General features: G+C 43.5%; 1 protein-coding gene and 1 pseudogene across 2 annotated transcripts; one reads left to right on the top strand and one right to left on the bottom strand.

The window, feature by feature from the left end:
• Window positions 1–1,705: 1,705 nt before the first annotated feature.
• On the bottom strand, window positions 1,706–8,424 carry LOC106569923 (E3 ubiquitin-protein ligase RNF139). Its single transcript, XM_014141661.3, has 2 exons — window positions 8,095–8,424; window positions 1,706–4,005 (listed from the first exon to the last, which is right to left on the bottom strand). Exons 1-2 carry the CDS (start codon window positions 8,255–8,257, stop codon window positions 2,153–2,155), a joined length of 2,016 nt encoding a protein of 671 aa, XP_013997136.1. The 5' UTR covers window positions 8,258–8,424; the 3' UTR covers window positions 1,706–2,152.
• Window positions 8,425–13,533: 5,109 nt separating this feature from the next.
• Window positions 13,534–15,888, top strand: LOC123726634 (NADH dehydrogenase [ubiquinone] 1 beta subcomplex subunit 9-like; annotated as a pseudogene). The gene is made up of 4 exons (XR_014380275.1): window positions 13,534–13,878; window positions 14,186–14,374; window positions 14,854–14,958; window positions 15,463–15,888. The product of XR_014380275.1 is annotated as an NADH dehydrogenase [ubiquinone] 1 beta subcomplex subunit 9-like (transcript).
• Window positions 15,889–16,145: the final 257 nt, after the last annotated feature.

Genomic DNA, 16,145 nt, shown 5'->3' with positions numbered 1-16,145 from the left:
CAATATAGAATGGGAAAGCGGCCGTGCTTAATAGACAGTTCAGTAAATAAAACATCTGTCTCGTCCAGGAGTCTACGCAGACCGGTCCACCATAACCAATCAGAGCTAGAGTAGGCATTTACGTAAACAAGCTATTTGCCACACAGGCCTGCCATCATTCACTTTGAACTGGACTGTGTGTTTACAGGCAGTTGCAACAACGCAACCTTTAGATTAGAATGCATTCACCAGAAGCCACAAATACACCTGAATGGATTTCTGAAAATATGTAAATACCACGGGAGTCCTCTTAGATTTAGGAACTTTACAGTCTTATTGATCAAACAACCATGAAAAGGTAGTCTCACTCTCCCTCAGTTATGCACATCAACAACAAGATAAGGGACATTAGCTAAACCATCTCAAACTTTCAGCTAGTTGCCCGTCAAAATTGCACTGATAAATGATGGGGAATTGTAGCCTACTCATCCTTCTGCAGCTTGCCTGCCAATGCATTAATTCTTGTCCCAACCATGCTCCCACGCTGTCTAAAGTTGGCTAACTTACTAGCTACTTCCAGACACAAATGAAAGAACGCCTCACTCTGACCATTTTAATCGCCCTAGCAGAGCTGGTTAGGCTGTTTACATGTTATCTAAAGCGTTCATGACTAACAATTACTTTTTTTTGCCTATGTTTACTGACACCGGTCATATCTAGCAGGTGTTGTGCGTTCGTGAATTCAGTTATTCTGCGCTCTGACACTCAGACGAGAGTGCTCTGAAAATCAGTGTAGATAGCCTGAGTGAATTTGCGAATGCAAGAGATGTACTAACTAGATAGCAGTTCAAGTTCTTACTAGCTAACCAAATGACATCTGCATCTCTAGCCATGTACAGCCACCGAAAAACATTGAGTGGGAAAAGTCAGTCACTCACCCACTCCTCCAATGACAAGACATCCTCCTAGCAGCTAGCTAGCCTCCGTGTTTTTAGCTTGGTACATAAGTTGATACCCTATTCTATTAGCCACCGTAATGACTGACCTGTGATCATTGCCCTTGCTAGTTTGATTGACATTCCCAGCCTTCGTTACATTTGTCCGTTTTTGTCCAAAATATTGAGTCATTGAAACTGAGAGTGCATCCCGAATAGAGGCAGCAAACAATGCATCAGGCCAGCTGTGATTTACAACCTGATAGCAATATTTTGTGGACTACCAAGAAATGTATAGGTGAATTATATTAATTAGGCAGTCAACTCCATCCATCTATTCTGCCAACAATGCCTAAGTGTACATCATGGAATATTGAGTAAAATAACCTATGTGTAAAACCTTTGTTGGTTTTATAGCATACTGGGAATTTGATATTTTTTACTGATATTATGGTTGTCTGATTCGTATCTGCAAAGTAGTTAACGCTGTCAGTTCAACTTTAAAGGCCCAGTGCACTTTTGTAAGAAGAAAAAAAAAAATGGCAAAAAAAATATTGTTTTAAAATTGTTTTTATTCATATTTTTCAGGGGGTGCTGTAGCACCCTCAGTACCCCTACTTCCCCTGGCTATGGGGCTATGGCTACAACTATTTGAAGTGAGCTAGTTGAAATGCAGAGATCACTTAACACATGGTCTGATCAAAACATGGTGCAATTTCAGTTTCAAGGTAAGACTCAAACATCTGAAATCGAGTAAAGTAGAGTCAAAACACTAATTTGAATACAACATCTTTTCTAAGGGAACGTGTATTTTTATTACATGTACAATAACGTACACAATTTAACCAAGGTCACACAAGAGACCAGTAGTAATGATAAGAGGTATATCAGTGATTACAGTAGCACGTCACGTTTTAATTAAACCTCTTCTAAGCGCGGAGCTCTCGGTGCTGCGGAACCCCTCTCGGCTCTTAGCTTACCTTCTTTCAGCAAAACAGCAAACACACGACCAACGGCATCCCTACAAAACACGAGGAATGTGGGTCTCACACTGAACTGCACCTCTTGGGACACCCAACCACCTAGGCACACTCAGTCATAGCAATTACACCTCTGCAGCTAGCCCAAAGACAAACAAGAAAGGAAACAAATCTAAAAAGAGAAAATAAATGACATCCCTGATGTTGAGAAAATTGTTTAACTTAAATATATATAATATATTTCTCTCTATATTCTGATCAGTCCCCATTAGAGTCTGTGTCATCATTAATATAGTCTTCCTCTATAGGCGTTTCCCTGTTCTGTGTCCCCCACTCATCCTCGTCATACTCAATACTGTCATTATCCTCCAGTAGTTCATTCTCAGGCTCAGCTCCACCTGCGGCTGCTTCGTCCTCTGCCCCGCCGGGCTCTGCAAACTGGCCTAGGTCCCCGCCTGGCGCCACGTAGCCGTTGTTGTTGGAGAAGGGTGCCTTGTCACGGACCTCCTCCTCAATGTACACCTTCTGGTGGCACATGGGACATGTGTCCTGGATGTAGAGCCACTTACGGAGGCAGAGTGCGTGGAAGTAGTGTTGGCACGGGGTGATGCGCGCAGACGTGGCAAACTCCTGGTAGCATATAGCGCAGACGTCCTCAATGTCGCGCAGCTGGTCGCCCTTCACCTCCGGCAGGGAGTTAATCTTCTTGACGGCCGTACGCCGGTTGATGAAGGTCTTCCAGCCGTTCTTAGCCTGCAGGTAGATGTTGAAGTAGGCGTGGAGGCACATCATGCAGGCGCGGATCTTGCTGCCCGCCTCAAACATCATGGTGTAGGCGCCGTTGCCAAACATGATGACGCCAAAGACAAACTCGATGACGCTGCCCATGGAGCGCACGTAGTAGACATAGTCGTCCAGCTTCTCCCACAACACGTTGTAGTAGCCATCCACCATAAAGAGGCCGTAGACCGTCAGCGACACCACCACCTTGAGGCAGAGCTCCACGCAGAAGGCCGTGACGGCGAACAGCCAGGTGTTGAGGGCATAGTGGTGCCACAGGGCGTAACTGAGCACAACAGGCAGCACAAAGAGACAGAGCGACACCAGCAGGACCGGAAAGTGGCGGCGGAAGGAGGAGACGTGCGAGGCACTCAGCGACATGAGCACGGGGTCCGTCATGCCATGGATGAAGTGCAGGATGGCAGTCAGCAGAAGGCACATGTTGCGGCTGAGCCGCACCAGCCGTTCCTCAGGGTCCAGGCCACTGAGGCCCGTTTGCAGGGCCAGGATGAAGAAGAGAACGGGTGCCACGAAGCCCAGCCGCTTGTCCTCCTCCTCGGTGGAGCCGATGAATGCTAGGATGCTGAGGCCCAGGTAGTGCGCGATGGAGGAGATGACGGCGCTCATGCCCAACACTGTCAGCATAGAGTCACAGCCGCTGATGATGAGGTTGCTGAACAGGTCCCAGAAAACGTCCCATGTCAGGTAGCTGTGGTCGCCGCTCTCATGCCGCACCACCTTGACCACGTAGACCAGGATGATGGCCTGCACTGTCATGCGTGTGAGCCAGAAGACACGCAGCACGTCCGGGAAGCGGATCCTCTTCCAGGTGTCCTCCACCAGAAGCTGCAGCCCGTAGATGCGGTACATGTGACGCACCAGCAGGTAGACGTAGCGGCAGGAGTAGTAGAACCACTTGAGCTTAAGGGCCAGGCACACAGCTGTGTTCAGAGCCAGTGCCAGGCCAGAGGCCACCGCTACCAGTTGCCGTACGTCCACGGGAAGCTCGATTATGAGCCCCAACAGCGGAATCATGATATCCAGGACCATAAGAGCAGCAAACACAGACTGAAGGTTTAGCAGCACCACATAGCCCATGCCAAAAAGGAGTTGCACCACGGCCATGCCCAGCCATAGGGTGGGCCCATTTCGTGGTAGGAGTCTGAAGCCCAGCGCTGCTTTGTAGTAGGCGCTGTAGAAGTCTATGTGAGATGTGGCGTAGTAGTTGATAAGAACGGCCGCCACTCCCAGGAGCACAGCGAAGAATAGTGTGTAGACCTTGAATAGGGCCTTCTGTGATAACACCAGGACCACACTGGAGACCGTGATACCTGAAACAAATTGAAACCATAGTGTCAACATACAAATTGTTTCTGCAGTGCATGCAACAACAAAAATGTTTTACCTTCATGCCATCACGAGAAATAAACCCCCTACTGTACAACAAGTATTGATTTATGATAAGGTTTAGAACTACAGTTAGCTGGAGAGGAATCAGTCATTTGGCAGTATCTTACTGTTTAGGCAAACTATTTGCCAGAAAATACCGACCCTACCGTTAATCTTCGATGTATCAGTGTGGATAAAGGTCTAATGGAGTACAGTGTCATATCCCATCAATGCATCAAGGTATGTTTTGCGACCCATATCTCACGCCGGCTCCATGGTGTCTTAATGTAACCATGATTGCGTTCCTACCCCAGTGCAGCTCAGTGTAAACAACCACAATGGTGGGGTCGGTATCTTCTGGCAAGGGAAACTAAAAATGTGTCTGAAAAACATTACATAGCTCTAAATGACATGTTTGCAAGGAGAGAGTAGTATGGTACACTACATGACGGTCACATGTGGCTCAGTTGGTAGAGCATGGTGTTTGCAACGCCAGGGTTGTGGGTTCGATTCCCACGGGGGGGCCAGTACGGGAAAAAAATAACAAAATAAGTAAATAATAAATACATTTAAAAAAATGAAATGTATGCATTCACTCTAAGTCGCTCTGTATAAGAGCGTCTGCTAAATGACTAAAATGTAAATGACCAAAGGTATGTGGACACCTACTCGAACATCTCATTCCAAAATCATGGGCATTAATATGGAGTTGGTCCCCCTTTAGCTGCTATTACAGACTCCACTCTTCTGGGAAGGCTTTCCACTAGAAGTTGGAATATTAGTGGGGACTTGCTTCCATTCAGCTACAAGAACATTAGTGAGGTCAGGCATTGATATAGGGCGATTAAGCCGGCTCGCAGTCGGCGTTCCAATTCATCCCAAAGGTGTTCGATGGGGTTGAGGTCAGGGCTCTGTGCAGGCCAGTCAAGTTCTTCCACACCGAACTTGACAAACCATTTCTGTATGGACCTCGCTTTGTGCACGAGGAGCATTGTCATGCTGAAATAGGTAAGGGCCTTCCCCAAACTTTTGCCACAAGGTTGAAAGCACACAACAATTTAGAATGTCATTGTATGCTGTAGCGTTAAGATTTCCCTTCGCTGAAACTAAGTGGCCTAGCCCGAACCATGAAAAACAGCCCCAGACCATTATTCCTACTCTACCAAACTTCACAGCTGGCACTATGCGCATTGGGGCAGGTAGCGTTCTCCTGGCATCCGCCAAACCCATATTTGTCCATGGGACTGCCAGATTGTGAAGAGTGATTCATTACTCCAGAGAACGCATTTCCACTGCTCCAATGGCGGCGAGCTTTACACCACTCCAGTCGACACTTGGCAATGCGGTTGCTCAGCCTAGAAACCCATTTAATGAAGCTCCCAACGAACAGTTATTGTGCTCACGTTGCTTCCAGAGGCAGTTTGGAACTCAGTAGTGAGTGTTGCAACCGAGGATAGACGATTCTTACACTGTACAGCACTCGGCAGTCCCGTTCTATGAGCTTGTGTGGCCTACCACTTTGCAGCTGAACCATTGTTACTCCTAAACGCTTGCACTTTACAATAACAGAACTTACAGTTGACCAGGCAGCTCAAGCAGGGCAGAAATTCAAAGAACTGACTTGATGGAAAGGTGACATCCTACGACGGTACCACGTTGAAAGTCACTGAGCTCTTCAGTAAGGCCATTCTACTGCCAATGTTTGTCTATTATGGAATGCCGTTTGGGTCTTTAGGTGTCAAAAAAGATACGTCAAATAACACTATTTGATGTGTCCAATAAGCTTGTTGACCAATCAGGACCTGGATATGACTACATCTCATTAATAATTTAACACGTTCATTAATTTTGTACATAGTTTTTACACAGTGATTACACTATCACTCGTATTTCATATGTCACAACGATTCATCGATATGTATGCTACGATGCTGGTAAAGTTGTCTCGCGCACCTGCCCTTCCCCAAGCTCTGGACAGTGCTGGTTGTAAAAAAGCTAGCTAGCTGATGGACGCGAACAATGTTCTTTCCAAAAAACACAGCAAAACGACAATCTGTTTCAGTAGCTATATAGTTAGCTAGCTAACTATATAGCTAGGTGTCATCTAAAACATCCCTAATTTATAGGACAGCTCTTATTTGATTAATGGTGGTCGGACCCATCTATGTGAAGCTAGCCACAATAGTGGACTTTGCGGTTAGCCTTCAAAATAAAAGTATGTCATTGACTGATGCAATTGAATACAAATAGAATGTCATAATTGAATAGATCATGCTAAACGAGAATGTTATTTAAAATCAAAAGACATTTTGTTAATTTGACAAAAAAAACTAAGAAAAAAAAACCCATACTGGATGTTTTATACTTTAGAATTGCATTGGGGGCATTCTTATTTCAATGGTACAGCATTACCTATGGATTGTGGATCAATGGGTTGTGGATCAATGACATGGGGTATCAGTCTACTCAGTGACACTCAGAACATTAGCGTCATAGCTCTTATTGCAGGACTCTGAAACAACTCAATTGAGGCACATTTATTGTCAACCTATGTGTATTGAACACTATTCCAGAGGAAAAACAATACTGCGTTGATGTTTTGAAGTCTGATAACTCTGAGGAGGACGTTGGGAAAAAATATTGGGTATTGAGTAGACTGATACCCCATTTCATTGAACCCCAATCCTTAGGTAAAGCTGTACAGTGCAATATGAATGTCAATACACACAATAGGCTGACTGTGAACAGTCATAGTCCCGCAATAAGAACTACAACGCTAATATTTGCGTAAACTCTTCACAGTTGTGTTCTGTGGGTGTCACCGAGTAGACTGATACCCCATTTCATTGCGTCACATTCCAACCTTGTTTAACATCATCTAGTCTAAATATGGCGTGATTCCACCAATTGTAAGCTTCTGCATCACTTTCAAAAGAGGTACTTTTATTTTGAAGGCAAACCGCAAATTCCACTAATCTGCCTAATCTTTGTGGCCATCTTCACAACACATAACCCGGTCAGGTTGAGCCTCACTAGCCAGATGAAGCTAGCTGGCTGCTTATAACGTTAGCTTTGGGCGGTCGAACAAATAATGCCTTATTACCAACGCGGTATTGTAAACACATTGTTCCTGGCCAGTGTGTGCTTGTTTGCAGACTTCTTTAGTACAGTTTGACAGTGGTGGCGCTTGGCTTGCACGTGCAAATTCAGAACACACAACATAATTGTGTTATTTGACGTGTCAAATTAAAAGCTTATTTAAAGCGTCAACTAGTGTTATTTGACATGCATCTAAAGACCCAAGCGGCGTTCCATAGTCTACGGAGATTGCATGCATGTGTGCTCGATTTTATACACCTGTCAGCAACGGGTATGGCTGAAATAGCTAAATCCACTAATTTGAAGGGGTGTCCACATACTTTTCTATATATAGTGTAACTTGTATACTAGGTAGGTAGGCTGTTTGTCACGCAAACATTGTGTTGGAATTGAGGGCAGTAAGTATGCCCCAAAAAGGCACATTGAGTTCTGTAAGCTAGTTAGACGTTTGTTTGACATCTAAACATGTTTGTCTGACAGTATTGACAGACCAAAATGAAGGCCACACCGTCAACTATTTGTCCTTTATGGACACAACAGGTTTAGCCTATACTTCACAAGTTTACTAACTACTTGGCCCTAAGTAAAATATCTTAAAACACCTGGCTGGCATTAATTTGTCTGATAGACAGGCATATGACCAAAATATTAGTTAACGCGTTACTTAGTTGGCTAGTTAACTGTACTAGGAAGCATACAATTCGTTGGGATAGAGTTATTAGCTACCTAGCTGGCTAACAACTGCGCAAAACAAGGTCTTCAAGTTGTTATCGCTGGTAAATCGGCTTTGGAAGGAGTGGACTGTAGTCGAGGCCCTTCGCCATTGACGTGACGCGGCTCAGCCACCCTGATGTGTACAATAGTAACTAGCTAGCTGTCAAGAGGGTGGTAGTTGCTCGCATGTAGGGGTCCAAAACGAATAATTATCTTACCCATGACTCGGATTAAAATCTTCCCCGCTGTCCCGGCCCATCCTGACCCAGGATCATAGTAAGAGTTAAAAATGGCGTCGATAATAAAGATGCAAGGGACGCGAAGTGCCACATCCAGCACGGTCAAGGCTTGTTGGCCGATCCGGACATTAGCTGATGCCATTGCTTACGATGTAAGTCCGTGGAGGACTCTGTCACTCCGTTTTAGAGTTTAAAAACCCCAACTTCTGGCTTCTTTCGGTTTCAACTTCCCACACGTTATTTAACGGGGTCCGTACAATCCGCCATCTTCGCCTGTTGCTATGCAAAGAACGCGGAAGTTGCTACTCTTTTTGATCCCCATCGGACACAGATAGAACAATGAGACACATATTTCACCGGATGTACAAATGTGAAGCATCCTGTTGGCGTTTCATTCCCTACCAAATATGGTGAGGAGAAGAAGCCCGGTGATCGGCTGTGGGAAAAGATGGAGCAAGATGGATTTTGGCCGACATGTAGCAAATGTTCTAATATATGAAACATTTGATCTCAATACAGTTTTCTGTTTTCAAAACTATACTATGTTAAGAACAGAGTGGACTAAGTGTTGTAGATTTTACCCTTTGGCAAAGTTTCTAAAAGTTGCGTTTTTTAGAAGGGGTGCAAACGGCGAATTGAGTTATTGCACACGCGAACTTCAGAGTAGGCGTTCCCTAAAGGAAATATGCAAATAAGTCAAAACGCGGCAATAGGCTTTCGCTAGCTCGTGCTTGGCTCTGCCCACCTCATTGCTTGTTCTTCCCACTAGGATTCATTTCTCCCATTTCAAACGATAGGCCGTGGCCTATCTTGAGTTAGTTATAAAACATCTTTGCCTCGGACGTGAAAAGGTGTGGCCTGTGACGTTGTCGACGTGCCGTATGGCACTTTCACGACAACAGGGAACTCGGGGAAAAACGAGGTCAAATCATAACGTCAGTGATATTCAGGTCTGAACGTTGGAGATCTAGAAAGATCTGTCGTTCTGTTCCAGAACAAGGCAGTTAAGCCACTGTTCCTAGGCCGTCATTGTAAATAAGAATGTCTTCTTAACTTACTTGCCTAGTTAAAACAATTTGAACCACAAGTTGGAGATTTCCAAGTTCCCAGATGTTTTGAATGAGGTATTACAGCTGTTGAATATCTGCCTTTCAGCAGCTTTCAGTAAATCACTAATAACATTTTAATGTATGTTTTTGCAATCGATGATGGTTCACTTCCAACTCTCCCTGGAACATAATTAAATACATGAGGGGGTTCTTGCTCAATCTAAACACACACAGATCAGTCAAATGACACCTAGCATGTTGATTTATATAGGGGCCGATTCAGACTTAGGAAATGTACGCCTTTCCTACGCACCTCTCAGTATTTGGTATTCAGACGACCTTATCCAGTCACATAATGTGCTTTGCAGGTGTGTCTACCTTGCGTGCTCTGATCAATTTCATTCAACCACTGAAAACCCTCCCACTTGCTGGCCAACAGATTTTCTCGTGGAATTTTCATTCAATAGCACATTTATCTTAAGCCATCCCTTTAAATACATTGTACCTTTTAGTAAAAATGTTGTCGACAGGCTCACTAGAATATATTGAGAGAACTGGGTTCATATTATAGGGATCAATGAAAGAAAGCCATCCATCTATATGCATGTTCGTCTCTGTTTCATCAGATTTAAAAATACTCATCTTGTAGATTATTTAGGTTTAGGAAAGTATTTATGAATCATAAAAAACAGGTTTGGAGGGCCTGTTGCGAAAATAAAGAAAACAGTAGTTTGATTCATTCTAAAAATGGCCACATTCAGTTCTTCAACCCATGGTTATGTTGGAAGGTTAGTGTACATAGAATTATAATAGAGAGAATAGTGTACAATAGTAGGCTATACCCGTGTCTATTGCCTGCACTAACCATGGAACTGTGTGATAACACAGCCAAGTATTGCGCCATGCGTCGGGTTGAAACTGTTGCAGCTTGGTCTTCGCTCCATAGCGATTTAATTAGCCTGTCTTTTTTTATATTATCAACTTTTACTAATGATCCTCAGCAACAACCACACAGCCATGACAGCGTTTACAGAGGAAGCAAATTAAAGTAAATGAAACAATGTAATTAAATGTGATGATAGTGTAAACTTTACCAACAGAAAGGAACTAACAGTAAATTGGCAGTTGAATGTGTGTGGTTATTAGGCCTACTGATGGTCAATACTGATAGCAGCTAATATTTAACATAATAGAAATAGTAAACCGAGAAAGTCGGGGTAGCCTATACTGTAATTAAGACATTCGAGAGTACCCATCCCTGCAAGTTTTAAAAGGCCGTACAATTTAAATTCTGCATAATGGCACAGCATTTCATAAACTTTACTGTGGGAAAGTTGATATGCGTCAGTTTGCTGCCATGTGACTGTTTCACATTCGTGTCCAGCAATTATAAGGTCAAATTGATCTTAAACAAGTGTAATTTATATTTACAATTCACTTACCCAAACGGATGACTAATTTATTATCAAGTTGTAAATTACAGTGCATGAAGAATGATGTTATTTCTCTTGGAAAAAGTATTCTGAACAAAAATGTAAATGCAACAATTTCAACGATGTTACTGAATTACAGTTCATACTGTAGGAATTACAGTTCATACTGTAAGGAAATCACTCAACTGAAATAAATTAATTAGACCCTAATCTATGGATTTCACATGACTGGGCAGGGGCACAAGGATATAGGCCCACCCATTTGGGAGCCAGGCCACCCACTGGGGAGCCAAGCCCAGCAAATCTGAATGAATTTTTCCCCACAAAAGGGCTTTATTACACACAGAAATACTCCTCAGTTTCATCAGCTGTCCAAGTGGCTGGTCTCAGACTATCGCGCAGGTGAAGAAGCCAGATGTGGAGGTTCGGGGTTGGCGTGGTTACACGTGGTTGTGAGGCCGGTTGGATGTACTGCCAAATTCTCTAAAACAACATTAGAGGCAGCTTATGGTAGAGAAATTAACATTACATTCTCTGGCAACAGCTCCGGTGGACATTCCTGCAGTAAGCATGCCAATTGCATGCTTCCTCAAAACTTAAGACATCTGTGGCATTGTGTTGTGTGACAAAACTGCACATTTTAGAGTGTTCTTTTATTATCTCCAGCACAAGGTGCACCTGTGTAATGATCATGGTGTTTAAGCATATGCCATATCTGTCAGGTGGATGGATTATCTGGGAAAATGAGAAATGCTCACAAACAGGGATGTAAACAAATTTGTGCACAACATTTGGGAGGAATATGTTTTTTTGTGCTAATTGAACATTTCTGGGAACTTTTATTTAAAATCATGAAACATGGGACCAACACTTTACATGTTTTGTTTATATTTTTGATCAGTATAGATGCTTTTTCCACTTGGAACCGGTAGGTTCACTAGACCTTATTCATGGTTTCCTCGCGTATAAAGGTGGTGGAATTATTAGGGAATTAAGTCAAGGTTAGAATATGCCGTATCTGTAGACACACCTCCGCCACACCTTAATTTATTCGATCTCCACCCCAAACGACTAGCGGGTGAATAGCATGCTATTCTCAGAATACGCATATAGAGAAAAGTGCATAAAAAGGGAATTACATTTAATTTACAACCGCTTAACCTGGCTCGGAATTCCCCCCATATTGATTTGAGGGATGACTTAAATTCATTGTGGAAAAAAAGTGTATTTAATTATGAGTATCATATTTTTGGTTTGACTCCAATTGAAGGAACTTTCTTATGCCATGCTAACTTAATTCTCCATGCAAAGTTGGGGATAAAGCATTTATCTAAAAAAAAAGACAGACGACACACAATTAATCTTCTCCTTTCCCCCTTCTGATAACCAGGCGGCGAATCGCATCTCTGCATGTCTGTCAGACATATCAGTGTGGATGACGGATCACCAGCTCAAGCTGAACCTCGGCAAGACGGAGCTGCTCTTCCTCCCGGGGAAGGACTGCCCGTTCCATGATCTCGCCATCACGGTTGACAACTCCCTTGTGTCCTCCTCCCAGAGTGCTAAGAACCTTGGCGTGATCCTGGACAACACCCTGTCGTTCTCCACTAACATCAAGGCGGTGACCCGATCCTGTAGGTTCATGCTCTACAACATTCGCAGAGTACGACCCTGCCTAACACAGGAAGCGGCGCAGGTCCTAATCCAGGCACTTGTCATCTCCCGTCTGGATTACTGCAACTCGCTGTTGGCTGGGCTCCCTGCCTGTGCCATTAAACCCCTACAACTCATCCAGAACGCCGCAGCCCGTCTGGTGTTCAACCTTCCCAAGTTCTCTCACGTCACCCCGCTCCTCCGCTCTCTCCACTGGCTTCCAGTTGAAGCTCGCATCCGCTACAAGACCATGGTGATTGCCTACGGAGCTGTGAAGGGAACGGCACCTCCATACCTTCAGGCTCTGATCAGGCCCTACACCCAAACAAGGGCACTGCGTTCATCCACCACTGGCCTGCTGGCCCCCCTACCTCTGAGCCCAGTCAAAACTGTTCGCTGCTCTGGCACCCCAATGGTGGAACAAGCTCCCTCACGACGCCAGGACAGCGGAGTCAATCACCACCTTCCGGAGACACCTGAAACCCCACCTCTTTAAGGAATACCTAGGATAGGATAAAGTAATCCTTCTACCCCCCCCCCCCCCCCCCCCCCCCCTTAAAAGATTTAGATGCACTATTGTAAAGTGGTTGTTCCACTGGATATCATAAGGTGAATGCACCATTTTGTAAGTCGCTCTGGATAAGAGCGTCTGCTAAATGACTTAAATGTAAATGTAAATCTAGGACTTCACTGATTGACACCAGCAAGTGCTATTATGAGCAGTTGGAACCTGTTGGAAGATGGTGTAAACATAAACTACTTTTGAAGAGTAGCATGAAATGCTCTTCCCTAGGGGAAAATGGCATTTTCAAATGAGGTCAAGGAAAATGTATTTCAGGAATTGTAATCAGCTTCCAGTAAGAACACTTTAATAGTGTTGTTGTAAATGGTGTTTGCCCTCTCCACAGAATCCTCATTCCTTGCAGCAGCCATGACCTCAAGCACTTGTCTGGAACAGAAAGGTAAAGAAGGGATTGATATAAAACAAATCTGATATCATCCTGAACAACAACCATACATTCAGTTATCACAGGGTTAATCAAATCAATGCAGCTGGTAATGCTCAGATTAGCATGAATGAATGAATATATCTAGTTAGAGTCATCACAATAACATACTGTATGCCAGGGCTCCCCAATTTTATTTGGCCCACAAACTTTTCTGAAAAAAAAAATGTATTTTTTTGGTAAGACTGTACAAACACCAGGAAATCAGCTCCAAGTGATTTTAATTGAGAAAATCTGTTCCCAATTATTACCACGCATAATAGGGACATGGTCGTATACAAATGTACGTTTTGTACTTCTTGCCGTCAATTTGACATCTTATTTTTAATCATGTTCCGGCCCGCGGTTTTGTGCTTCTTGCCATCAAATTGGCCCGCGGCTGAAGTAGATGCTATCTTTCCCATTTTTTTGTGCGCAACTTCATTGTAAAACGTAATGCCAAATCGAAGACATCCAATGTCCCACAATCCTCGCCGCCGAAGGTGACAGCAAAGACAGTTTAAAAAGTAGTGACATTAAAAAATGGCAGTTTAAAAAGTAGTGACAGAAAAAAATGGCTACTGCTAACCTTACTCACAATCAAAAAGTCTTGAGGCACCTTGAATCATGGTGTATTTTTAGGTAAGCCAAAGTTGTTGTCGTTGGGATGGTGTTCAATGCTCTTATCGACTGCATGGAACCAACTAGAACCTAAATACAATAGCTAACTAGGTAGGTCACCCTGTTTTCCCGTGGGATTAATGTTACACTCGCTCACATGCTATCCAGCTGCTGGACAAACAAAATTAGCTAGTTAGCCAACTAGTTAACTATCTGTTCAAATTGGTGCTCTGTAACGTTACTCTGATCGTGTGTCTAACGTTAGTATACACAACTGAGTGTAGTAGCCTGTTATTGTTGGTACTACCCCTACTTATCTGGTTTACAGAGATAAATACCGCTTCTACGCGTGCATGTGAAGGGCACGCTTCGACAAGGCCATGGATGAGAAGGACATGGTCAAAGCCGCTATGATGCAGGAGAGGATGAAATCTGGTCTAACCAACACCCGCAGCCTTACCTGTTCCCTGACTTTCCAGGAGGAACTTCCTATGAAAGATATTAAATGTACAAGGTAGCTAAATTAGACATCCTAACTAAATTAGGATGTCTATTGTGCGTTGCGGATACATACAACTGATTCTCAAATATACCCCAGAATGTTTTTGCACCAACCTCGGGAAAGTGACGCACATTTTAATTTTCGCCCGAGGATGTTTCTGCATGAGTTTGATAGCCAACGTCCCCATGACATTGCCTACAAGCGTGAACTGCGATTTCTATTGGAGAAGTAGTGTCTTTGTGATCTTCATACTGTACGATCTTTGCTTATAATACTTTTATTTTTTTTAAAGGTAATATCTTCACAAGTGCCTAGTATAGTACCATCCATACTATGATTTCTGCCAAAGGTCTGGACCTTATGGCACAGGAGGTAGTGTGCTTGCTCTAATTACTGGGCTGCTGATTCAATCCTCTTTGCTGTTGACCCTCAAATGCTACAATAGTGAAGCCATGCATTGTCTGTTTCTGATTTTTTTGTATTGTTTTTGCAAGTCCCTGAGTTGTCTAGATCACTGGCATCCCTCAGAGTCGGCCATGTATCCTACTTTGCCAAGAGGGAGCAGTGGAAGAACCTGAGAATAGAGCTGGGACAGAGAGGTAGGCTACAGTCCCTTTTCCATAAATGGAATTCTGTCCATTCTCATATGTTCTTGTGAAAGTAAAATGTTCTGTGCTAAACAAAGCATCAAAGTTAAAGAATGCATGGTTTGATCACTTTTTTTTTTTTAAACATTTACATTTTAGTCATTAAGCAGAAGCTCTTATGCAGTGCGACTTAGTGCATTCATATATCTTTGTATTTGCTGACAAGTACACTCACCAATAACCTACATCCTCCAAAAAGGGCCTGAGTGGGAAGTCTGGGAACGTTTGATTTTATGCAATGTTCTTTCAAGGCATAATCAGGCTCTTGGCATATTTTCTTTTGAAGTTCTTCAATTACTTCCTTCCTGTTGGATTAGAAATATGACAGATTAACAATGTTCATGTTAATTAAATAACCCAATGAATCAATTGAGTATACTCACATCAGACTGCCTTATTAATCAATCTACATGAATTGTTGAAATTTGCACTGTTGGTGGTGTCATCTCGATTCAGGTCCAGGAGCTGCAGGGAGTGACCCTTGCCATTGGGCCCAAGTCGGAGGCCCTACCCCAAGCCCGCAAGGACCGCGACCTGCCCCTCTGTGGTGGCAGTACGTCACCCGCCCCAGGGAGGGCCCCGTCTAAGAGCCCCCGGATGATACTACCTGGTGATAACGCCATAACAGCACATGGCAGCTCACCACAGTACCTTCTACCACACAACAGCATGCAGATTCACCTCCTTGTGAATTACTGTCCCTCTGTAAAGATATTGATATAATGGAGTAGTTTTGGAAGAGGTTGCAGTATGCTTTGTCAGAAGGTATTCCACCCTGCCTGAATTGACAGTAAGTATTTAGTTGTAAAAGCGGGTGACTTTCAAATGTACTGTAGTTGTTATTTTCCTGTACAAGGACATCTGTTTAAATAAATTTGTATAATTATTGGGAAATGCTTAATGTCTCTTGATATGCATTGTGGTGTTACATTTACATTTGAGTCATTTAGCAGACGCTGTTATCCAGAGTGACTTACAGTAGTGAATGCATACATTTTTCTCCGTACTGGTCCCCCGTGGGAATCGAACCCACAACCCTGGCGTTGCAAACACCATGCTCTACCAACTGAGCTACACGGGAGCCTGATGAGTGTCTTGAGCAAGTGATACTGATTTTATGATCTCCATTCATTGTCAGG

Source organism: Salmo salar, chromosome 14 (genome assembly GCF_965601325.2).
Source record: "Salmo salar chromosome 14, fSalSal1, whole genome shotgun sequence".
In the NCBI taxonomy this organism is placed as follows: domain Eukaryota; kingdom Metazoa; phylum Chordata; class Actinopteri; order Salmoniformes; family Salmonidae; genus Salmo; species Salmo salar.
The sequence above is the reverse complement of the archived record's forward strand: the minus strand, read 5'-3'. Positions and strand labels throughout refer to the sequence as shown.

What these genes read in the sequence shown, in the direction of transcription:
- LOC106569923 (XM_014141661.3), bottom strand. Translation starts at nt 8,257, where the DNA reads ATGGCATCAGCTAATGTCCGGATCGGCCAACAAGCCTTGACCGTGCTG. An exon ending in GATTTTAATCCGAGTCATGG is followed by an intron (nt 4,006 to 8,094) that starts GTAAGATAATTA and finishes AATTTGTTTCAG; the next exon opens with GTATCACGGTCTCCAGTGTG.